This window comes from Lepisosteus oculatus, chromosome 3, assembly GCF_040954835.1.
Source record: "Lepisosteus oculatus isolate fLepOcu1 chromosome 3, fLepOcu1.hap2, whole genome shotgun sequence".
Lineage (NCBI taxonomy): Eukaryota > Metazoa > Chordata > Actinopteri > Semionotiformes > Lepisosteidae > Lepisosteus > Lepisosteus oculatus.
In genome coordinates, this window is record NC_090698.1 from 12,929,865 (window position 1) to 12,956,685 (window position 26,821).

At 39.6% G+C, this 26,821-nt stretch overlaps 1 protein-coding gene across 1 annotated transcript in view; it reads right to left on the reverse strand.

Moving 5' to 3' along the window:
- glis3 (GLIS family zinc finger 3) overlaps positions 1-26,821 on the reverse strand; it is an 82,565-nt gene that overhangs the window by 42,013 nt on the left and 13,731 nt on the right. The window contains exons 3-4 of the mRNA XM_015340298.2: positions 20,480-20,687; positions 14,967-16,098 (exon numbers count right to left, since the gene is read on the reverse strand). Of these exons, the coding sequence (XP_015195784.1) occupies positions 14,967-16,098; positions 20,480-20,687 (1,340 nt within the window). The remainder of the gene's footprint in view (positions 1-14,966; positions 16,099-20,479; positions 20,688-26,821) is intronic.

Consider the following 26,821-nt stretch of genomic DNA (forward strand, 5'->3'; position numbering starts at 1 on the left):
CTTTTAATGTAAATCAGATGAGAACAATGGACAACAATAAGTTTTCTTCTCATCCTTATTCTATTACCAGTTTGCTCTAAAGTATTACTTCAGGTCTCTGATCTTTACCAGGGGTTTTCAAAGGAAACAAAACATGCTGAATTCCAAAGAATATACTTCAGAGACCTCATTTTTAATCTCGATAAACTAGAAATTTAAAAAGGAGATTCTTCTATGATCACAAATAATACAAATTAAATTTGAAACATAGTCTAAAAGTCTAAAAAAACTAAAAATTCTAAACTAAGGAAAGCTAAAGCTAGCCCAAACTAAAGAAAAGCAGAGCGGTGAAGTCAGAAGAAAAAAATCTCAAACCTACAGATTTAAAGGTAATCTGTTAGCAAACAAAGTAGCATGATAGGCATGTGCTTATCTGACTGGCACATTTCCAGTTCTTTATTTAGTGTATTTAGATGTAAGCACAGCATTTAAAATGCTTTGGGAAAGGCTTACATTACACATTAAAAGGGATTAGTTCCTGCAGCAATTAAAACATATTGCTCTTTAGATTTCTGAAATGTCTTACAATCCTGAAGCCCATTAATCCTATTGACAGAATGAGTTCAATGACTTTTTTTGTTGGTGAATAACATTTTCAGTACAGTGCATGTACCACTTAATCCCTTTTAAGGAGAGCACCAAGAATTTTTGCCCTATTTTGTGTTGCTTTTTTGTTAATTGCAAATGTAGGCTTTCAGCAGATTCCACCCCAGAATAAAGAATAAACAGCTTTCGTGGTGATGGGTTGTGGCAACAGCCACACATCAACAGCACAAGAAGCAACAGTAAGTCTGGCGAGGTAGCCTGTTCTAAAATGCCCGATTCAACCATCTTATATAACTGAATTTAAAAAATGTTTTAATGATCTCCTCACTAGTCCTTCAATTCAGAACAACTCCTAATTAGTCCGCCCCTTCTAAAGAGCTGTTCTTTATGTTTGCACTCTGTGATGTTTTGATCCTTTAGGTGATCGTGTCCAATCCCAAAGCCCTCACACAGTCAATAAAATGTTTATATTTGACGTACCTTGTGTATTCTTTTTTCTGTAATCCAAATTTGGACAGCTTAATAATTGTAATTTATTAACGTGCAATATTTCCTATTGTGAAAATGGTAACATTTAGACTAAATGTAATATGCAGAATTCCTGTGTATACAAGAGCGCTCATCTGTCCTTCCAGGAAATTTCTGCATATTTGTGACATATGTCACCTAAACGAGGAGCTTAAAGAACAATTTCAACAAGAAGACTTAGAACAATTCCAGACTTTGACCATAGGTGGGGCTACAGGCAGGGCCCCTGGTGTGGGGGAATGTGGCCTACCTCTGCTTAAGCATGGCCTAATTCTAGGTCTTGGTATGATACACAATGTGTTAAACATTGTATGTTTCAGAAAGATAGGGATATAATAATATTTTTATCGTGAGTTACTTGTATTTACAAAGCAAATGTTGAATGTCTCACTCAAGGGACTTTCCAAAGAGTCTCGTCATTTGTTTGATAAAGGTTTTCTTGAAATAGAATCTGGCTAAGGCCAGGGTTAGATCTTGGGTTGGGTGTTTGGATATACAACTTAATTAAAGCTTAAGTAATTTAATTTACGAGACTTACATGAGTGACCTCACATTTGTGAGAAAGATACAGCTTGTGGTATTTAAGGATGTTAATTGCAAAATAAAGGTTTATGGATAAAGGATAGAGAAAAAAAAGTCTGTGGAAATTTTACAAAATTATCTAAATTTTATAAATGTTACTGCTCTCTATTAAATATAACATCTAGGCTATATTATCAAAGATTAATAGTTTTGAGAAACATATTCTTAAGAAGAAAAACAAACACTTCCAAGTTAAAAATCTTTTGTCTTGCTATGGCTAGAAGTGAGATCTAAATTTCTCATTCAGATTATACAATTTATGTTGGCACCAAAAAATGATTTTTTTCTTTCTCATTTAACTGTTACAAAATAATCCTGATGTTAGTCACTAAATACGAGGAAACAGAATTTTAAAAACTTGGCTAACAGTCACAGGAATATCAGCATACTAGGAAAGATTTCAACATCATCTCTTCTGAGCCCTTATTGCTGAGTAATTGATTATTCAAAGATTGTTTTTAGTTTGAAAACAGAATGTGAAGAGAAATACAGTTATGCCATATGGATCTAATGGTTGTTTGTCTACCACACTTGATTAGATAGATTCATACTGTATCTCATCTCTTAGTCCACAGGACCATGTTGAAAACACCACCAATTCCACTGTCATGACTTGTTGATCCATTGCTTTGACTGGGATTTCCCAAACAGCAGCATGCACTTGGTTGTGTCCTCTTGGCTCTCTAAGCTGTAGCAACTCCTGTGACTGGTAGGACATCCGTAGGCCTGCAGTGATGTCGGTAAAAGAGACACCACTCTTCCTGTTGAAACTAACTCTCCTGCCTGCTCCTGTGGAGTTTGCAAAATTCCACAGGGGGGATGGCTCTGGGGGCGGTTGTGTCAGAGGATTGCAATGTGACAGAGGAGTCAATGTGTTTCATTCTTTCCAGACCGGGGGCAGGTGTGGCTGTGATTCTGAATCCAGATTGGGTGTGCATACTGTCTAATGAAATCAGAAGGAGGACAGTCCAAACTTTGAAAAAAAGCTAAATAATTTCCAGAAATTAAAAATCAGGCTGACAAGCATCTGTGCTTCTACATTTCCATGGCTTTCTGTGTCACAATTAATGGAACAAACGGATTCAGTCTTGACTCCCTGGAATGCTCAGATCCATCCAAGTATCAGACAAGGAATTTTCTTGGAAGTACAGAAACAACTTTTTTCATGATAAACATCTGAGTGAGATATCCCTTTGTGTTGGTTGATTTTGTGCTTTAGTGCTGCAATTCAAACAGAGAAGAATCTGGCTGTTCATGAAGATGATACCAAACACACCCAGCAATGCTCAAGGTGGGATTTAAATTTTAGAATTAGCTTCATATAAGATGAATTTATAAAATGTATCCATGGAAAGTTTTTGTGTGTGTGTACAAATAGATGACAAAAGCCACAATACAGTATATGTTTTGTCTTACCCTACTTTTTCCCCAAATAATCCTTATAAAATAATTCCAAAATGTATCATGTGCAAATCCTATGCAACACATTTCATTAATCATTTTTTCAGCTAAACCTGTGAGTGAATCGCACAAATGAAAAACCACCTTTGACTGGCCATGGTGAGCATATTCCACTTTTTATAGCAGTGAATACTCTACTTCTTTTGTTATGTTCCAAGTGTTTACCAGCTAATGCAAAGAGTGGATGAGAACATTAAATTCCTAAACGCACTCTTTCCCATGAATTGGTTTGTATTAAACAGCATGTGGTTACTTTGCTGCAGATTTAAGCGCAGCTGCATAAATAATAAAATTTAACATTTTATTGCTCTGTGCACAGAAGAAAGGATTGCTGCTGGTTGCTTGTTGAATATCAACTATGGATCACCTGGGGGCCCATTGGCTCAGGCTCATTTGGGTAAGGTCATGTTCACTTGTGCCAGTCAGCAGCAAGTCTTTTGCCATAGCAACTTCATAAAAGAATGAAATACTTAGCTACACTCTCCAGCATTTATAAGTCTAATTACATTCCTTTTCCGTCAAGCTATGAAACAAAGTTTGAAGCCAGACACATTTACCTGCCAATCTGAAGTCACTTAGCTTTGCCCTGACTCCTTTCCCAAACCATTTTATTCACGTCTGTGTACACAGATGGGCCAAATTCTGCCTGGCACCACATAAACCAAAGACATTACCTACATAAACAGCAAAGAAAAAATAAGAAGCTGATAGAGAAACAGCTGTAACATTACTTGAAGAAAGAATGGCATTCACTTTCCCTTACCATTCTGAAAAAAAGAACTGAAAAAGATATTAATCTGCTACCTAATTCCCAGAACTATGGTCCTCCAGCTTCTCAGCCTCAGTGTTTAAATAAATTTTCCACTACTAGATCCAAGAAGTAAAACTTCTGGTGTGTACATTATATACTGTACAGTACTGTATATACAGTTTTTGTACCAAAACAAGAAAACAATTTGTAAGATCAGCTGGAAGTTATGGTGTAGCATGCTTAAATTTAAAAATAAAAATAAAAATAAAATAACCCATTGTAATTGTATTATTATTTTGAGAGTTGTCCAAAGTCCAAACAGTTATGGCAGATCTACAAAGCCAAGTAAAGGTTCTTAATAAAGTTGTTTTTGATCAGGGGGGTTTGTTGTAGGACCTTAACTAGACTCATCAGGCTTAAAGGGAAACTGCAAGACTATTTTTATATTTTGGGGTTCAAAAGAATCAACATTGATGAGTGCATTTTAAACCACAATGAAAGCAAAATGTACACAGTAACATGTAAAACCTTCAATTTACATCACACAACACAAAATTTCCCGGTATGTGCAACACCATACTGCTGTTATTGTCTGCAATTCAGAACAAGGAAGCTACTGTAAATGTTTGATGACTGTAAACCAGCCCTACTACATTTAAACAAGAAGACTTGTGAATACATATCTTTTAATCCGATAGAAATAGTTTTCTCAACTTCGAGATGGTTTTACTGACAAATATTGTTTACTTGTTAACTCTGCATGCAGTGAAATGTCTGCTGCACAACTTGTATTCGCTTGTACATCGCTGTACATTAGTCATTACAGTTGACTACTGTAGCATCACTAGTATCACAGCATGAAGGGCAGCTTCACATCGCAATTCACACAAACTTGCTCTTGCCTTTGGCAACATGGAGACCATACAATACTCTCGCAAAGTTCTTAATTCAGAATTTGTACAAATTTGCGATCCTGTAAATTAATTTATTTTGTTACCGAGATGTAATAACTGGTCTGAGAAATTGGGACTGCAATTCCTCTAACTGAAAAATCTGTTGTGTTGCCACCTTGCAGCTGATATTGGATAGCTAAGACAGCAGGTGGCTCTCTTCCCCCTGGACCAGAATGTCCAGTCCAGTGTCCCAGTATGGTGTTTGGCACATTGCTATAGGAGGTGCTGGCCTGCAGATGAGACACTACGACAAGCTCCAGATGACCCCACAGTACCGTCCTTCCTAAAAAAAATACTGTGCGAATTTCCTGTGACAAAAGCATTATGTAAATGTATGGGATTATTAGTTACAGAAAGTAAAGACAAAGGTCTTTAAAACCAAAAGCTGCTTTTTTCAGTGATTGTTACGGTAATTTGATATATGTATATTTGAAATCAGTATATGATTTCCACTTTTGCCATTAAACAGAAGAACAATTGAAGGCTTCTCAGTGCATTGACCCAACAGGACAGGAGAGTACAAACAGCTATAGTACCTGCAGAGGAAACACTGGCTCTGCCTGAAGAGCAATGAGCTGGTGATGTAGCGCCTGAGCTCCTTGTGCAGGCAGCAAAAACTGCGGAGGTAGGCCATTCTGTTGACCACATTGTCAGCATTGTGGAAACATATTTTTGTAAATAAAATAATTTTAACAGAATACCATCTAGGAACTGAACCCACAACCGCCAGGTTCAAGCTTACAGCTCTGAACTCTCTTCCACACTGCTGCCTATAACCATGCCTGCTACATTTAAGTGACTAATCAATAACATGTTGTTTAACATTAGAACCAAATTTGTATTTGTCCCTGGAATAGTGATATGTAAGTATTTTAGAGAGATAAACATCAAAGTCCTTATGCTTTGATGGGATGGATCAGAACAAAAATCATTACTACTGGAAAGAGATTATTATTCAATGAATTATCAATTATTCATTCCATTCAAATACAAGAACACAGACTTGAAGCAGAGCCAGTATCTTATCACAGACCTGCACTTTTTAAATTCAAACACCCTTACCCCAACCAGGCAGAGCAACACCATAAAAAACACAAGCAAGGACAAAAGAGCTTGATTTTTTTTTTTTTGGTGTGCAATGGCAGACAGGCGATAGACAGTTTCAGTTTAATTACCATGTTACAGTACTGTTTACCAACTGAGTACACTAACTATTGTGTAGTGCTTTTTGAAGCGCAGATAATGTATCTGATAATCACTCCAGTGACACTGCCTGACAAAGACAACTCAGTCATTCCTCTTATTGTTTTATGGTCTGGTCTGAGCTGTTAGCACCTACTTGCAGGCAGCTACTGATAAGGACAGTGTATATGTGCTGTAATGTGATGGATGGCTCCTGACACGAAAGAATATGGCACAGTGAAAGGAAGAACCATCATTCTACTCACAAGCACTGACAAACAGGTCCACACTTTCCTCCATAATGGAGCTCAAATGCTTGTGTTTGCTTTTCTAATCCTTGGAATTTCAAATGTAAATTCACACGCACACAACTTTCTTTCAGAGACAGCCTACTGATGCCTACTAGCAGACAAAGGACAATCTTAAAATAATCTGGAAAATCTGGGAAATAAATCTCTGTACGGTACATACAGTAAGCTTTGACTGTAAGGAGATGACAAACAGCATGAGAACAGTTATACACAACAGGATAGCCATCTAGCCCAGATTACCAAGAAACTCTTCAAAATCTCACAAACTAAGGAAAGGGGGACATGATTAAGGTCAGAAACATAGATTATAGCTTTATATAGATAAAATATATGAAAGACAGAAATAAATACCTTGTAAAAGCCAATATTCTAGTAATAAAGCAGGAACAGCAGATTTAGAATGGGCACTAGGTAATCATTACTGCTAATCATCCATTTATTTCACAAATCAATCACGACACACTACCATATACTTCATTTCTCAGACTAATTACTTTTACAATGTACAGGGCCAGACAGTGTGTCACAGGGCTTAAAAACCATATCATAAAGTTTCACAAAGATGACAGAAATATTTGACTTGCAGCCAGCTACTTAAAGCATGATGTGGTGGAAATCATTATGTTTTTTTATGATAAAATGATACAATGATATTTATCAGGAGCATTTCCCACGCACAGTATGCACAACATACTCAAACACACAGACAAGTGTGAAAAGACAGTACAGTATGTTGTGTTTTGACCTCTAAAAATAATTAAATTATTTCTAAAACAGGGACCTGGCTTCCCATGTTGCCTAGAGATAGAACCTTACAATGAAATTGTTGTCATACCTAATATAATGCATGATACTGGTCTCATGGTTAGAGGTACTAGGTTATTGAACTTCAAAGTGTGGATGTTCTTTTGTAACACAGATGCATTGAAACAGATTAAATTACTGCTTATAGCAGGAAACACCTTTTGCTGGTTATTAAACTGCAAATTACTTACAGTTATAAGTATACTGTATACTGTACGGTACTCTACATGCATAATGTGTGTGTGAAAGGGCAAGTACTTTAATTTTCAGTCAACATATTGATAGTGAAACATGATAACTACTATATTTATATGAATACTTTAATTTATATGCAAAATATACTCTCTGAATGCAATAAACAGAATTAACATCAGCCAAGTGCTGCTATGAGAATAAATGCTTTTCATGGGAATACCACTAGTATTGTGACCTTAATCATAGACAAGGTAGTCTAATAAATATTAAATTTAAATAAAGCAAAGCAGTTTATTGACCTTTATGCAGTATAAAGCCTAAGCACTATCTGTAAGAATATATTGTTAGCTTTCTCTGAATCCTGAGACTCCACTCTCTGTATTTCAGTACTCGTGTATTTTATCATATTTTATCACGACAAATGCCCAAACGCAACCACACTGGTTTAAAAAGAATGAATGGGAATGAGTATCTACCATTCAGTTAGTTTTACATGGAGAGGAAATGGGGCTCTCATTGATGGTGCTCGAGCTACAGTAACTCTAATGCGAACACTAACCATAAACCCAGCCAGCTTTAAGATGACGATGCAACATTAACCACAAAAGATACCAGAGGTGTTATCTTTTAGTTTAGTTTTAGTGATTATTACTCCTATCGCGATAATGTCTGGACATGAATAATAAAGTGGGGCACAAAAAGTTTGACAATTTTATGTTGCTATCATGTCAGAAGGCTTATGTAGCAGTTTGAGTTAGAGGTCTAAAGTTTGACTTTCTGGCAAAATGCGATCAAGAGCCAGAAACATATTCCACAACAGAGTAACAAAATAGACTAATGATACTGAACAGATCTTTAGGTAATCGGCATGATGCTACTGAAGTTAGCTAAGTGAATCTGGTATATACAGGTATGCTATAGATTTAAAGAGGTCTGACCACCATTTTTTAAGCTTTCCTAATTTAAAAAAAAAATACAAAAAAAGATTTCTACACAATACCATGTCAGGGATTCCTACTGTGATGCTTGTAAAGACAGTAATTATATTGATTTCAACAGTAATGCAGAAAAAGTTAAGTACAGTTATCAGCTAGAAAACATTGAATCTATATAAATCTTTATTGCAGATTTTTGTTTTAGCGTATAATTAGGAAGCATAATATAAATAGCCAGACAATTATGCCATGATAATGATATGGGTTTACAGTATGTGAATCAAACACCTATAAATCTTCAATTTATGAGAACAAGCCAGGGCTTTTAACTCACAATCTCATTTTCTTTGGAAATCCTTTTCACTACTTGTGAGTCTGCTTTGAGTCACAGCTACCTGTTATCTATCCTAAGAAAAAGGTGTCTAATATTCATTCAATCAGAAGTACATTTTTGTGCACCTTTATGCGCCACATGAATCCCAGGCTGTCAGCGATTATGCAGGTATTTCAGAGTGATAATTCAAGCACTTCTAGTGGTGCTGGGCAGCTCTCAACATAATCGTGATGTAAAAGGTCTAAAAAGGCATCCGACAGCTTTCAAAAAGCAAAGCTATACAAAGTATCATAGTATGTTTTTTATTAAACTTTTTTTAATTGGAATGAATGCACAAAAGTCTTACTCAGAGTTGTAATTCAAATTATAACTAAGACTTTTAATGATCACAATAAAAGGACAAAACGTAATCCCTTGGTTATTGCAGCTTTAGTTATTTCAGCAGGTCAGTGCTGGTATCAAGAGGATGATTTACAAAGCACCAGGCTGAGTGAAGTTACTAAGCTGGACTATGAGCTCTCCCGCTATAGAAGATGGCTCTGAGCTGAGAACACATATTTCACCCGTTTCTCTCTGTATCACACACAAATCAGAGGCATTACAAATATATTGTAATGCAACGGGGGTTCAGGTGGGCGCCCTTGCCGCATTAGGTCGGCCCCGCACCGTCGGGGGCTCGAACCCGGGACTCCCGCATCACTCAACAGGGACCCAGCCCCATGAGCCAAAGAGAGATCTTTCTACAGCCCACTGGCTGTGGTCCTGCTATTACAGGGATGGGCGGCGACGTCACCGCTCTGGTAAGCCGGCTCTTACACAGTACCTGTTGGCCGTAAGCGTTACACTCTCCCCCGCTTAACTCGCCGTCCCCGGCGAATGGCTATCCCATCCCACTGCTAACACCAATGTAACGCAACGGGGTTCAGGTGGGCGCCCTTGCCGCATTTGGTCGGCCCAGCACCATCGGGGGCTCAAACCCGGGACTCCCGTGTCACTCAACAGGGACCCAGCCCGGTGAGCTAAAGAGAGATCTCTCTTTAGCGCAAGGGCGCCCACCTGAACCCCGTTGCGTTACAATATTAAATATGAATCATTCAAGAAAGTAAGCTTTGTGTCTTTAATCACTAATAAGGAGGACATGAGAGCATATCGGTACAATTGTAATTAAAATGTAAACTGGGTGACAAGTTCCCATCTGTCCTTGTCATCAGCACACTAAATGAGCTCCACTTTGTGAAGTTGGAGAAATGCTGTTGAAAATGCAAGGCGGAGTGGAATTCTGTAGCGCGTGTGTGTCCCTCTGCTTCCCTGTTTACTCAGATCAACACCCACTGATCTGAAGCTGGGATGGTGAAACACACCATCATCTCTCTCTGCCTGTCCATGCTAGTCTAGGAGAGCACCACTGGGAGCCGGGGAACAGATGTGACAGTAGACTGTTACAGACCCAGCATGACATTAACGCTACTTCACTTTGCATGCAACACGATAGGAATTGATATCTAATTCCAAATATTAAAAATATCCAAAACATTTGCAAATGAGAAAGACTAGGTGCCACTCCATGGATTGGATGGTAAGTTTTTGAAATACTATCGGGAAAGATCAATCAGTTCTAACCAGATATAAAAGATATGTGAAGTTAATGATTATAATCACTGTTTAAAGCCTAGAAGCCAGAATGAATAAACAAGAACTACTGCAAACTAATTGTATGAACTTTACACGTACAGTTTATAAAATGCAAGATTACTGCTGTGTTCCATAATATGCAGCTGACATTTGTGCAAGCGTTTCTTTGCACTAATAAGAGAATTAAATAACAAACTCAATTACAAACATACAGTATGCTGTGGTGCAACTGGACTTCAGCACATTATTGAACCTGGAAGTTTTGTTTTAATTTGGCCTAACCGTACCATAAAGATGAGAATAAAATGGACATGTTAAACAAGATTAGAAAAAAACTCAAGTAGCAGTGCACCATGATGTACTGTATATACAGCAGCAAAGTCAATATTCACTATTTGGTAGTGACAGCCTTGCACCACCACAGCACACTGAAGAAAAAAAGCTTTAGAACCTCCTTCAGAGGAACTAAAGCAGAAAAGTCAGAAAATAAATTAGCATTTTCCCTGTTCTCCTCCTCTCTTATGCTCCAATATCCTTAGACGTTTGTGAGTTCATCTCCAGTCACCCCTGCCAATAGCTGGGTGGCAGTCAGCCGTAAATATAGGGTATTGCTTGAGTAATAGTTTGGCAAATCAGATTTCTAAAATATTTTTCACTTTACTTTACAATTACATAGTGTGTAAAACAATTCATAAGTTCAGGTCTCCATGGCAACATGATGATTCGTCTCAGTAATAAGTTAGCTTTTCTTTGAAAGGCTGACCACAGGTATTTGAATTGTTAATGATCGACAAGCGCAGGGCAATAACAAAGACACGGGCAGCGGGATTCCTAGACTCTTACTCATCTGAGAAACCAAGATCCAACCAGAAAGAAGATGACAAATGGCAGCTCTTAAAGGATCATCCAAACAAGGGGGCTCCAGTCTGACTGTTCCATGTACTACATAGGGTTCTTGTTTCTGCACATTTTACCACAGATTTTTGGATTCAGTGAACAAAGATCTTACAATGATTGGGATAGCAAAAAGTAACAGAAAGATTTTTGTGTCCCTTTTTACCCTCTGGAAGTTTTATAATGATATAGCTGTACACTTCCCATTTCCTGTACAGTATATTCCACTTACTTAATAATTCCAACTAACATCAGACCTCTTTGAAAGAATTCTAGCTCCATTTAGCTGAGGTATTTAGCTTGGGTCCTGCACAGGTTCAACAAATAAACAGAAGGAAAAGACTGACTGTCATTATACAGTACATGACAACAAAAATGACTTCTGAATGAATTATTTCGATTATTTCATTATCTTGTAAATCAAAACACATGGTACCCTCAAACCATACAGTTTAAACATGCAGTGTCAGCACCTGAGCTGCCAGCAGTAAAGGCTAGTCCATTTTAATCTTTGTGCTTCTCAAGATTTAAAAGCAGGAGACATTGTACAGTAGGTGTTGTGGCCAGTGACAGCTAAAACATGACATTTCATAGGTAAATAAATAAGTTAAGTGTTAAGTTTAGCTACTGCTACTATCACCTGGAATTTGAGGTAATTACAAGAAAAATCAATTATGTTACAATGTCACATAATCAGTACACTGCATTCTACAACATCAAGTCATTACAAGCAGCTACATACAAGTACATACAACTTGTAATTACAGCATAGATTCCAACACTTATATAAAACTCAAATTAAAAAGAGATTCAACTAAATGTTTTGTAAAGACGAGCTATTTCAAGACCCACAGCACCTCAACCCTCCATTCAATTATAGTCATCATAACCTGTGGAGAAACATAGAAACATAGAAAGTGATACAGTATGCAGATACTTATGTAAACCCTTAGTTCATAGACCAGTAAACTAGTCTCATTCAAGGAGTGTTTTCATCCATAAACATGTCCAGCCTATTTCCTGTGCAGGTTCACAAATCCTTCCACAACACATTCTGCACTGTGCACAAGCAGGTCAACTTTCTAACCAATATGAACTATTTTCCACCTGGCATCAAGTTTCTTTTACTTGGAGGCTGCTGCTAAAGGAATCACTCTCAATGTCTGCATGCATCATAAGCGCAGCCCTTTCTACAGAGAGCTTCTGCAGTTAACCAAAAGGCAAAGTAGAAATGATTAGTTTTTATCTGCAAATCCAAATCCAAATCTCACTTGATCCACTTGATCCACTGTTTCCTGTACCCAAACTGGCTTATCACTCTTTTATCAAGTTCCTCTGAAAAAAGGAAAGCCCCCAATTCTATTACAGAAGCTCCTGTCACTTCATAGGTAAATTATATGAAACGGCCATGATAACACTTTTTACCGGGCCTTTCATTAAGAGCCAGGGACCACTTCCAGATAAGATCTAAACCATCTACAGGTATGGCTGCCGACGCATCATCCAGGTGGATGTTGCACATTGGTGGTGGTGGAGGGGAGTCCCCATTACCTGTAAAGACCTTTGAATGGAGTCCAGAAAAGCACTATATAAGTGTAAGGATTATTTACTAATTATATCCGGCTATGAGGTGATCTCAGTGGCATAGGTCATACAGTGTTAATGGTAGGTCTTACTGGTACTGGTTTCTGTGTCTGCTCTAGACTTCCACCGCAGCTCCTGCATATCAGCACTTAGACCTTCAGGTGAGATTCAGCCTTAGTGATCCCACAGCACTTAGTGAGACCATCACTTTTCTTTTTGTCAGTATAAAGTGTACAAGAAACTTAAAGGGCAAAAAAATAGCACCACAGCATTATCTTTACTTCCTTGTCCACACCCCCAGACGGTTTTATATGATTTGATCGTTTTCCCAATATTCGTGTTCTGGAGTGTGATTATAAATGATTTAAAATGCAAACTCATGCCTTTCATCTGAGAGTTAAAAACATGCTCCTCTTCACTGTCCCATCAGTGGATGAGCAGAAAAAAAGACACAAAAAAACTATAACAGTGGGTCTAGTTCGGTGTAAATATACTGTGGGTACTCTGTTTATGGCGTACATTTTTCGAAACGGCTCTATTGGTAAGTTATGCGTTAGGACATGAGGTCATGCTCTATGATAATGCAGATGGGTCAGTTCAGAGTAGCAAATGTGCGTTTCACCAGGGTACATACAAACCACATGAGGACTTCTTTCTGTAACCCTTGAACTGGCAGTTACAGGGCGCACCAGTAACCCCGAATAAGAAGCGACCTGTGATGAGAAACACATCCTCCACTGTGCCAGTCATCGCCTTGCTGCCTTGCAGCCTCCATGAGGCTATGTAAGGAACAGCACAAATCATTAGAAAAGTCAGCGCTGGCAGCTCTGACAGCTCTCTCGGCTGGATATATATTATGGCAGCAAACGAGACGATTTCATGCCAACGCTTTACTGAAACTCTTTGTGTTGATTTAATAACTACATAATTGAGTTAACTCATATGTCAATTATTACAGACCTCTGGTAATTAACGGGTAGCTCCTAGTGCTTACTCAGGAATACAAAACTCCGTAAGGTATTATTTCATTTAAAACTCTTTTAAGTAATAGCGCACTACAGCTAACAACAGCATTATTACTCTAAGATGTTTATGCTGCTGGGTTCCTTATAAATATCAAACCATTACATGTTAAAAGTGACATCCTCATCCTAGTGGAGACAGGATTAGAAGAAAAAGCCCCTCAACAGTACTGATAGCCTGCCACTGCCACTAATACTGGGATGTCCTGTTAATTCAGACACACAAAACATCTCACTCCCAACTACTGGACAAATGTAAAAGTTTGAAGCATGTCATGCAACAACTCTAAATATTCTAAAAATAACAATACACATTTTAAACATACAGGGTACCCACATACGCACTCATATCACAGTTTATTAAGAAAAAAATCAGTTTATTCAATCCTTTAGTAATGCCTGGATTCAATCTAAACTACAGGACTTGTGCCCCTAGACAGAGGAAATGCCTTCATCATCAAGTACTGAGCAAGTCATTTATGACTGATGTTTTTATTTAATATGGGCCTCAGTCTTTGTATTCTAACAACAGGGTAGCATGAATAACTTGGATATATACTGTCAAAAAGATGAGCTCAGGTTTATTTGTTGCAAACATTCTCAAAGCATTTCACTCACCCACAGAGTAAACCTCTCTAACACACCAACAAATCTATGACTAAGTACTGCCTCAGACATAATCAGAAATTCTGCATCACAGCCATGTGAATTCAGAAAACTGGTCCATTTGCTTTTGTTGTTTATAGTGTTAAACCCTGGACATGCATTTGACTTATATAGAAACACAACTAAGCAAATAAGACTAAATGCGAAAAAAAACTCAGGTACACTAAGTAAAATATATTTTCCTGGGAAAATAGCATTGTAAGGAATGGTCAATTTCAGATCCTTGATTGAGATTTCTTATGCAAAATATTGTATTTGAAGAGATCCACAGACTGCTACCAAAAGCACATCTGTTTTGGTTGACCCCCACACTACCAATAACCTCCTCCCTAACTCTCCAAACACATCACATCTTTACTAATAAGTGCTTTTACTCACCTGCTATCAAAGGGCAGTAAACAAAATAAGACATTTTAAAACTCACATCAGTGAGCACCCTTCACCTATATGAATGCACTATCAGATGATTAAGGGGTTGAATTTGAAATAATACCAAGACAAAAGGAAAGTCAATCAAATGCAAATGACAAGAGTTGGAAAATCCTACCGTGCATTTATTGGGCTTCTCTCCTGAATGGACCCTCATGTGTATTAAGAGCTTGTAGCGGGCATTGAATGGTTTATACCTCCGCGGACAGCCAGCCCAGAAACAGGTGAAATCTTCCCCTTTGCGCTGGTCGATGTGCACCTTCTCGATGTGCCTCACCAGCTCCTCCTGCAGGTCGTAGGAGGCACTGCAGTCTATCCAATGACAACAGCGCCTCCCACTTAGATCGTCCATCTCCCCGTCTTCCTCCAGCAGCTGGGAGGATGGAGGCCCGTGAGGGAAGTGGCTCAGGGGCTGTTGGGAGTGACCTAGGAAGTCCTGGGCCTGCAGGTGCTGGTGTGAATGGTATGGAGGCGGGGGGCCCTGCGGCGTTGCAGACATGTCCATGGAGGGCAAGTGTGGGGAGAAGCCGTTGAAGTGCTCACTCTTACACATTTCTCCCACTGGCTGGCAGTTTGCTGGAGGAAGTCCCTGTTGGACCACCATGTTGTTCAGGTGGCCTGAGGAGTGCAAAGTGCCCTGCTCCAGCTCCTGCATCCTCTGGTACTCTGCTTCTGGCTGCTCGCTGTAGGACTGAAGGGGAATTCCTCCTCCTGGGAGCTGCAATCCCCGTTGGGAACCAGGGTTTAAGCAGGCCTGGGGGATGCAGCTGCCCCTGACCCCAAGGAAGTGGCCGTAGACCTCTGGCTGTGGGGACATGTTGGCTGGGGAGCCCCGGGACCCATTGATGTAAGCCACTAGGGAGGTGGGCGAGGTGCGGATGATGGTGTTGAAGTCAATGCCAATCCCATCAGAGAGAGGGGACAGTGACAGCGCCCTCTTCTTGGAGCGGGCAGACTGCGAGCGAGCAGAATGCCTGGGGCTGGGGAACGGTGAATAACTGTTCTCTCCACTGAACAGATAGGAAGGTAAGGAGTTGGAGACGCTGGTGCCAGACATGGCTGTTTCAGGGGGGAGGCTCAGAGATTCTCCCTGCTCGCTGTCGTTGTGAGAACCCTTCTGGGAGGGGTGGGAGGGGAGGGAGGGGAGAATACGATAGCCATATGGCCACTCCTGCTTCACTCCTGCGGTGGACTGCCTTTCAGGAAAGCTCAGGGTAGTGGATGCCAGGGAACCTCGAGACACCAGGGACCTGAAATCGAGGGGAAGCCTGGATTAATGTTCCACTCCATCAAGCAAAGCTCCTATGCTCATTAGAAGCATAGGTAGAACTCTACAGCCCACATATTGCATGTTCAGGTCTGTACCACAGCACAGACAAGGCTGGCAGGCTGGGTATCCACAGATTCCCTCAGTGACCAAGCTGACTAGCACTGCACCTGATGGGTCTAGCTTGCACCCCCGTGGCTTGCCTAGCACATCGGAGTTTGCAGTGCTATCAAGAAGGCACCTCTTCAGGCCCCATTCAGACCCAGCTCTGCTGCAGCACTGTGGAGGTGCTGGAAAGAGGAAAGGCCATTGTGCTCATGTAACAGGATTCATGCACTTGTCACACTACTGTAGGACAAGGCCTGTGATGGGGTGCTGAGCTGGCAACTGTTGGTTCCACATTGGTATAGCATACAGAAGAGAAACAGTATGCAGTATGAAAATGTCAGTTTAGGATGTGTTGTTCATTTAATAGTTTTTAATAGCGTGCAATGCAAAAATTGTAACGCCAATATACTGCTTTTTGGAGAAAAAAAACTTAGTCATCCACTTCATGTGCAGTAATTCAAAAGGCATCAGGCATCAAACCAGTTATGTGAAAACTCTTCTGCCATTCATAGCAGAGATCATTATTTTAGAGGCAACACACATTCCATAACATAGGACTTTCTGATTCAGCAGGTGTTCTGCAAACTTTGTTTTTTACCAGACCTTTGCAGAGGCTGTGTGGAAGGGACAGCAGGCACATAGTGATTCCAGCCTTTGGGAGAAATGGCTTCCCAAGATCCATATTTTGCCATGCTCCACAAATTCAGCATGTGGATTCAAACACACCCACTTATTCACACAGCTGAGGCAGCATATCCCAACATTTCTGACTAATGTGGTAATGTTTACTGATGACGCCAGTAAGAAAAATGTGTCCTGCCTGCCCTTGGCATTGCTGGATTTTTGACCACATCACTTGACTTCTAGATAATTGAAATTCCTGCTCTCCTGAGTGTGACTGTGACCTGCTCTGGGTACAGTGGCATACCATCGACTTCTCTTCCTTTAACACAATCTATAGGGTAACTCAGATTTTGCATGAATATACTAGGAAAGGAAACAAGTGTTCAGGCTTCTCTACTCAGACTCACTGGGAAATGGAGACAATTAGTCTTGTGAAGCAGTTTTGCTGCTGTTGCCAGATAATTACATGTCCAAGAAACAATCAAAGCAGAGAGGTGGGGGATGGGCCTGTACTGAGCAAAGTACTTTGAGACTAAGAATGCTGACTTTCTGCTTTAAGAATAATAGAAGATAAAACTGCATATTCCTAGCGTTTCTCTCCTGGTTGCCCCCTATTTTCTGTTCAGCTCTAATTACAAATAAATGCTTTTTATAACCTATTGATTTTATTTGTGTTTTGTGGTAACCGTGTTTTCTGACAGATTACAAATATCTTGGTTATCTTCTATACAAAAACAACATATTCATTCCAGCTTCTTTGTTATTATTGCAGAAGACATTTCCTGGTCTCTTAAGGTGGCATGTGATTACTGACGTTCAACTTAACTCACACAAGGAGAAGAACATGATCACAGGTTGTCCTCTCAAGCGTCTGCACCCTCAAACACGCGTAGTTCATAGAAGTCTTTGGTTTACTGAGCATTTTGTCATCAAACTTAGTTTTTGGCAGCAGGGATGTGTGGGAAGTGAAATGTTCACAGAACCAGCATAATACTGTACAAACTGCCTAAAAATCCACTCTTAACTGTATCCATACATTATTACTTGTACATTTGTACATCCCTCTCAACAAAATGGGGATAATATGTATAAAATGAGTGTAAAATGAGTATAATAATGAGTATAAAAAAATATAATTTGCATGTTGCTGTGACATAAGATGGTATTTACTGACTCTACTGTACCTGTCCTAAAAAAGTACAGACCCGTGCCATTTTTTGTCTCTTGTTCCTCTCTGCTTTTTGTGACAGTGCGGTGGGGGAGGCTCTGCGGCGAGCACCGGTAAAAAGTCAACGCCCCGGGTGAGGGGAAGGAAACACCGGTGTGAGGTAAGCAGGGACCAGAAATAATACAAAAAGGGGTGGAAAAAATAAACAAAAAGGCAAGAAGAAAATCGCTGTGCCTCATAACCTCCAGGCTGGGCTTACCATATTTAGTGGGATCCAGTCTGGGAGAGCAGGGCGCGTAAGGCAAAAACAAAACAAGAACTGTGTGTGTGCGCGTGTGTGTGTGCGCGTGTGTGTGTGTGCCTGCCCCTGTGAAATGTGTGATGGGACAGGCAAAAAGAAAAAGAAAACCTTACGCGGGCGCAATCCCCACTGGGACTGTCGATATAAAACTCCCCCTTCTGGGGGCATCCCTGCTCATCCCTTCGGGGTGTCCAGTATAGGACCCGCCCAGCTGTGGCTCATCATCTAGAAGCCAGGACAGCTGGGACTACAAAGGCGAGGCATTGCCCTTCTACCAGGGCTGCCCTTCTACAGGATTGGGCCTATTGGACAACAATGAATAAATCAACTGTGAAAACAGGCCTTTCATCTATCGCAAACCTCACGACTCTGAATGAGTTTACACTCAAAGAGTTTTACCATTTAAACAACATTTAAGAGTCAAGACTTAACTTTTTTCTTCTTAGAATTTAGACCCTTCAGAAACTGACAGTAATCATAAAGCCCCTCCTTCATACTCACAACTTCCAGTTTATTACATAAGGACCGGGGAGTTGAAAACTGTGAATACATTTTGGTAAACGAGTGTTTCCTGAGTCTGCATGTGGCTTGTACAGTACATTTTTGTAAACTGCCCTGGATAAAAGTGCATGCTCTGCAAGTACTGTATATAATAATCTCAGAAGACAGGGAAGTGTACAGCAGGCCTAGGAACCTCTAAGGAAAACACGACTGATGCTATAAGTGGTGCTGGTGGGCCAGAAGGCAGCCCACTAATGCTTCTCTCAAGAGGAGAATTTCTAATTCTGGGCCCCAGTACAGTGATAGGGTTCGCTGTGTTGTAGGAGGCGTCAGTCTTCGGATTACAGCAGATGTTAAAACTGAGGTTTTAATTATTTGATCGGTGTAGGTCCCATGGCACTGTTTGTAATAGTGGCAGTGGTAACTCTGGTGTGCTAATAAAATCCAGTACAATGTTTACTGGATTGTATCAGTACTGGTACAATCTGGCCTCACTGAATTGGTGAAGCAGTTTCTCACTCCTCCACCCGATCTGCTGTGTAGTGGGCTGCTGGGGCAATGGTGACAAATTTCAGTGTACATATGTGTATATATTCTCCTATATATAAAGTGCTTTGGGATTATTTGGGATGAAAAGCGCTATATAAAATGCAAACAATTATAATTCTAACAACTGATATATAGAACAGTACTTCGACAAGGACCTGTTCAGAAAGCACAAATTTAATACATTTGAAATAATCTTAAAAGTCACTTTGTGTTGGACATACATAAAGCAGTTTTAAACCTAGATTAGATTTAGAAAATTATTTTTCAGTTCTATGGCATTTGTAGTTAATGACCTTCTGTAACACCTCGCCAACCAGCGTTAAGTATTGTCAACACCACAAGTGGCCCTGTTATTATTCATCCCAATTCCCCAGGTCATTTTTTCATCACATGTCACATTTAACTTGTCTCTAAGCCATTATGTTTTCAGCTAAGGGAGTCTTTAACAATAGAAGATTAATTTTGAAGGCATTTCAATCTGGTTTCAGGAATAAAATTGCATGTCAGCTCATGCAAAGAACTTAACAAAGGATGTACGTTGTCTGCTAAAAGGAAATAGAATTGACTCCACGTCATCATCATCAACAGATCATGTAGATCTACAATTAAGAGCAGAAGTTGCACAGTCTATATTTAGAAGAGCTGGCTTGAATATTCTTGCTCTTGATAACACTGACCTTCCTGAATGTAATTTAAATTAATCTGCTTGTTATTCAATTTAAACCTCTATAACATCATAAGGTATACCAGATATCAGAAAGCTCCTAAGTGATTGTCTCCACTATGAATGAAAGCAAAGTGAAGCAAATTAGATTTCAAAGTCTTTTTCGGGAATGCGCTTGTCTGTGTCCTGTGATGAACTGCAATCATGTCTACAGTGTAGTCACTTGTGCCCTATACGTCCAGGAATAAGAGACATTCTGATAAGGGATGGATGGATACACCAGGAAGGATAGCCCTCAAGGACAATGGTTTAAAGATATGTGAGAGATAAAAATTATCATGGTCATTTAAATTCTGCCTTTGTTGAACAAGATGAGATGACCATCTGTGTGGTAGACCAACGGTGTTCAATTCAACAGGAAAAGACAATTCTTAGATCTGGTGTCCTACCGGGTGTCGGAGTGAGGGATGACAAGACCGGTGGGGTTGGACGCCAGCTGGAGACCATGGCTGGCACAGTGCACTGGAACGGCAGCCTGGCTGGAAATCGGAGAGATGGGCCCCAGTTTCTGCACCGTCATGGGGCTACTGGTCACCACCAGGTTGTTGCCGTTGTGCTTCCCCATGGCTCTGTTTCGAGGGCTATAGCCAGGGTTCCCTGGAAAACAGAATCCACGTTGATAGAGAGAGGCAATATCCCACAGTTAACAACCAAGCATCCAACATTCAAAAAAACAACCATCAGCCCATCAGGAGGAGCTTTGTCTCTTAAAAACACTCTTAAAAACACTCTTCTCTGAAAAGAAAGATTTTCAATACTATGACAATTACAGTGAAATTACTCCTTTTATATAAGTAAATAAGAAAATACCAAAATAGCAACTGATAGAACACTTTGTGATTTATGCTTTTTTTGGAATAAAAAACTTTCATGAAGGTCACAAAAATGAAAGCTAGTTCTCCTCCTAATTCTACTTATTACGATGGCAAGAGAGCGAACCACTGAAGTGTACACATTAGCATGACCCCTGGAAGACAATATAACACAAGTATTTTTACACTGGGAAATTGGCATGTTTTGCACTATTTGGACTGATTTGGTTTTGCATATATATCATTAATAGTATTAAAATATTAATATTTTTTACAAATTTTAAGATTTACTGGCTATTTATTCTTGAAACGGAACATGTATTCCATGTGAAAAGCAGCACAGATCTAAAGATTGTTCACCTGTCCCACTTGATTTTGACTGTACAGATTCATCTCACCCCTCTCAGTCTGCAGAACTGTGCAGAAAACCATGACTTGTCGGCTGTGACTGGGATTCCCCAAACAGCAGCACATGCTTGGTTGTGTCCTCTTGGCTTTCTATGTTGTAGCAACTCCTGTGACTGGTAGGACACCCGCAGGCTTGCAGTGATGTCATTGACAGACACACCACTCTTCCAGTTGGAACTAACTCTCCTGCCTGGTGCTGTGGAGGGAATGGCTCTGGGGCCGGGTGTGTCAGAGGATTGCGTCAATATGTTTCATTCTTTCCAGACTGGGGGCAAGTGTTGCCTTTAGTCTTTAAACAGTTGGCAATTCCACATTTGGTGGATATACACAGTAATAAAAAAAATCCAATTCCAAAACTCCCCCAAGAATAAGGAGTAAATGACAGGAATTAAAAAGCAAGCTGACTAGCATCTGTGCTTCTATGTTTCCTTGTTAATGTGCTGCAATTCATCAATATATAACCCAAACCAAATCAGTCTTGACTTCCTGGTATGCTTAGATCTATCCAAGGATAAGAAAAAGTATTTATATACTGTTTTGGAAAAGACAAAGTCAGAGTTTGAAATATTCTTGTTCCTGGAATCATCCTGCTGAAAACATTCCACAAAGCTCTCTTGTTGAAACATAAAAAAACAGCTGTGACAAATCCACAGACAAAATACAAACATCTACTGCTTGAGCTCATGCAAAAGGCCACTATTTAATGTGAAACAAAATGTGGATTTCGTACTACAGGAAATTGTACTCTTTGCTTGCCAGTCTGCTTTGATTTAGCAATGTTGTTGCACAAAAAATACCAGAAATTAATACACAGTATACTCTTAACAGTTTGTTAACAACAGCGGGAGATAAGAGCCCTGATTTAGGATGACACCCATACATGCAGCACACACTTTGTGTTCCACTGGTTTGAGATAGGAGAGTATTTGTGTACAATGCACAAATCAATACCACACACACATAGGGGGTGACACTGATGGTCCAGTGTTTCTCCAGAGTATGAGGGGTGTCTGTGGATTGTGTGTCTTCTGGCCACTGCCATTATTGGACAGATTGACATCTGTCAGGCAGTCTGGGTCCACTGATCCTGGACAGCCACTCAGCCGCCTGTCCTTACCAACAGCTGACATTCAGGATGAGTGAATCCAGTTTTTTACAATCACAGCCATACATTATTATTATTGACTGTAAATAAAGTACATTTCATTAATATAACACATTATAGCTCAAATCAGATAAATATGACCAATATAGCTATGAGTCTTTCCATGGAAAGCTGCAACAAAGCAATTTTTTTTTATGTTTTTTCAATAAGCTACAGTTGCTAGAGATGGAGAAATGAATTACTAGTAGGGGGATTGTTTAATAAATGTTACTTCTATTAAGCTAAATGTGGAGTTGCTTAAATCAAAATATAAGAATGTAACTAAAAACGAAAAAAATATGCGTGGAACACCAATGGTGAGTCAAATGTAAATTTACACACTCTAATAGAAGGAATGTTGATGATCTGCACCAATAATACATTAGATCAGTCTTTTTACAATCCACAGATTATTAAAAAGGTTTAAGAAATGTCCATATTTAAAAAATCTATTTACTGTTTCCAAGTCTCCAGAGTGACACTTCCTTATTTACAGCGATGTGAGTAAGGAACAGTTTTGCACCCAATGAGCTCCACAGTACAATAGCCTATCGTGGAATAGGCTCTGGTCCAATAATAAATCTCAGTGGTTTATGACATGAGGGTTCAATAATCTTCAAACCTGTTTGCTAGCCTACTTAAATAACACTTTATTTTATCAGATTTCCCAGAATCAAAAGGATAACTTGTAGTTTGACCTGTAGGAACAAGGTTTTTCTTAACTGTGTGGTTGTGCTGCTCAGCTCATTGTTATTTTGACTTCTCAGGCTCACAGCAAACCTCAAACTTGTAATTTGACTTTTTTTTTCTCGTAGCGCTAGTAGCAATGTGTGCGCAGTGTCAACTCACTGGTGCTGTTCTCAGGGTCAATGTACAGTACAAAGGTTTGACTTTGACAAAATGATATACATAACATTATAAACCTTAGACTCTTCTCTGAGTTTTACCAACTCAAGTTTTTTAACAATAAGCAGTCTACAGTAGATGCTTAGAATGGCTTCTTATTTGAGAATTTTGCTGTGTCATATCTAAAGTGTCAAAAAAACCTCCAGCACCTCTGTGCAGTGAAACAAGGAACCTTAAACACAGCGTGAAGTTGCATTCATATTACTAGAACAAAGCCCTGCTGGGCAACATGTTCTTTGGCTTGATTACAGCGACATGCCTCACCTGTTCAATTATCGTCCCTGTAGAGATTTGTAGGCCACTCCCAGAATGTGTGTTTATAGCACACCACTAAATAATGCTTCACATTAGACAGCATTAATGACCATTCCCTTAGACCAACCTCTCTCATCCTCTCACAGGCCTTTGGTGAGAGAGAGGTCCCCCCACAAGCTGGTACTAGGGCTCACACAAGGATCGGATGGGACTGGATGAAAGTTGAGAGGGTCCAAGACCACGATCGTGTTTCCCAGTTTTTGGAGGTCTGAGGGACACAGCCTATGCCTTTTCTTTTCCATCCATCTGCAATAAATCAGACCTTCACTCACATGGCTTGTGGAGGTCTGGACCATGGCTGGAGGAGCCAATAATTGTCTGTCTGACACCACTGGCCCCTCCCCAGAGCCCAAGCCTGTTCTTTACCCACCGAGCTGCAGTGGGACATGGCCAACACCTGTCACCTCACAGCTTGCCAGCGACAGCCCAGGTCTGAACCTGCATTCTCTGGCCTAAGGGGCAAGCAAGATAAAACTCACTGAGGGACAGTTGGAGTAAGGTGACCGAGACAGCTTTAACATCCCCTGCCAAACACACTTCTCTAGCATTGATGCATGTCAGAACAGGGTGGTGGCAAGTGCTTTAATTAGGTTTCAAAATTGTTTTTAATGAAAATGCCCGATACGAAGAGCTGTCAAGTAAATGAGAGGTGGAATATTCAGGTGCTGCTGCTGCTCTCCTCAACCAAACAGGTAGTATCCAGACAGGCAGTCTTGTAAAATCACACCAGGGGAATCGAGCTGTGTACCTCCCGAGGCACAGTAAAGGTGTCTGTGTTTTTTGTAGGCTTGTGTTAGCTCAGCAGCCTAACAAACCTCCTGCTGGCAGATCACTGCCCATGTATCATTACACAACCCAGCTCCTATTAAGTGGAACTTTTTAAGAGGTAGAATTCCAGGATTCCAATGTTAACTTATGGCAAGGAAATTATAAGCTTTCACCACAATTACGAAGCCACATTGTTGCATTTCATCTTAAAACATTAATAAGCATGTAACTCTAATTGATTATTAGACAATATTAATTGTTAACAGCATTCTTTAAAAATGTTTATTATGCAAATTTCTTAGATCAGCCACTTCCTTGTTCTTTAGAAATTTTCTTTTTTGGGTTAATGTTAAATCTCCAAGCATTGCATTAGACAGTGGCTTGAACAAGACTTTCAGAATTCTGTTTAGTTAGCATCAGAGATGCAATATCCACAGCTGTGACCTCTCACTGTTCAGTCCTTGCACTGCCCAGTTGCACAAATAAGCCAAATACAATATCTAAACACAAATAATGCAAGTTAATGTGAAACATAACGCTGACCTTTTGGGATACACTTCAGTATTTCTCATTTGTTACTGGAACACAGAGCTAAGTGCAGGTTCTTTAAATGGGAAACTTGAATGCTGCATTTCAGACACTTAAGTTAAATAAGTTGTTAAATGTCTTTTAATTTTGACACTGTTTTATTTTATCACTGTATAAAGCTCTGTCCGGTTGGGGAATTTCAGTGATTTTTATCACTTCCATGCAGAGCCAGATAAAAAGTTCAATGGGACAGTCTATGCTGGTCACAGGAAAATATACTGCAGGCTTTGGAAATGTTTAGTCTAGGGCAACCAGAACTGAACTGTAAATCATACAGACATTAAAATAATTTGAATAATTGAATCCTTTCAGATTAAATCACAAAAAATCATTCAAGGAGATTAGACTGAAAAGACGTGGAACTGATTGACATTTTTGAACATTGTTCTGCAACAGACACTAAGACCAGAAAGCATAACCAAAAATTGCCGAAGTACACCAACAACTGGGCCTTCTTGCACTCAGGGTGATGGGCAGACAGAGCAAGCTGATCAGTTACATTGTGAACGCTGAGTCACTTACTACACATCATTCTCACACTCTCATCCTGTTGCTTTTCGCTGGTACTTCTGTTGATGGTGTGGTGTTGATGGCAATCTGGTCATAATCATGCAAACATGAATTGGGAATAATATACAGTACAAAGTAAAAAAAAGGGTGATGTAGGAAACTGTAGCCGAAAACAGAATTTGGCCAGATACAGTACAATGAAAGTAATTTTGGCAACTCCTGTAGCAAAGTTATCTGGCAATTTCACTTTTTTTCCATGTTGCAATGGATTTTATTGTCATTTTTCATTTCAGAAATTGCCTCAAAATGTTCCAGCTGTACTGCTATTGCTTATAGTTAAAGCCTCTGGGAAACCACACGAGCAAATGCTTTGCACATTAAAATAAGAAAAACAGAAATTCTATCTGAATAGTCATCGTTGTACATTGCAATTCTTACAGACTAATTGGGCTGGTGAAACATAAATTAGGTGAAAAACCTACCAAACCTAAGATCCTTACTTACACAATGAGAAATCTTGCTGCCAGACTCTACCTTGAGATAATGAAACCCATCAACTTCCTGCATTGCTTTGGTAAAGCTGTTTTGGTAAAAAAACATTTTTTACATAGCAGCAAATTAAAACATGACCTGACATTATTACACATACCGGTCATCAATGCCACATTATAAGATGCCATCTGAATAATTTATTTGCAGTGTATATGTAGCAAACTCTGCTTGAAAAATGTTTTACCACAGCTTTTGTCCAGGTTTAACTTGAAAGAAACACAAATAATAGAATTCCATATAAACTTGTGTTCAGAGAGCCTTTATGCTCTGTTAATTAGCTTAGTCCTTTTTTGCTTTCATGGCTCATTTAAAAGCTTTATGCTTGGATAAATATCAATAAATGTAAATGAAAAGGTTTGCAGTGAACACAAGATTGTGGCTGTCAACTGATATTGTGGTGAAGTGGAGTATGAACCTGCCATGTGTAAATGAGAGTATTCCTGAAAGAGGTTGGAGTGCTTAACCCAAGGACGGTTTTTGGAGCTACTCAGCAATCTGACAAAATTAAAAAGACTCCATGAGGAACAAGCTGATTTAAATTATATCCTTTACGTGCCAGAATAATTCTTAGCTTCAAACACTCATCTTGTACAGTACTTCCACAGAGAAAGGGTGTGCGTCTTCTGCGTACTGAATTCAGAGCCTCAATTCTAAGACCTGAAGAAAACATTGTTTATTCTGTAGACGCAAAAAAATGCTTGAAGGGAAGGAAGGAGATAGTCCTTACA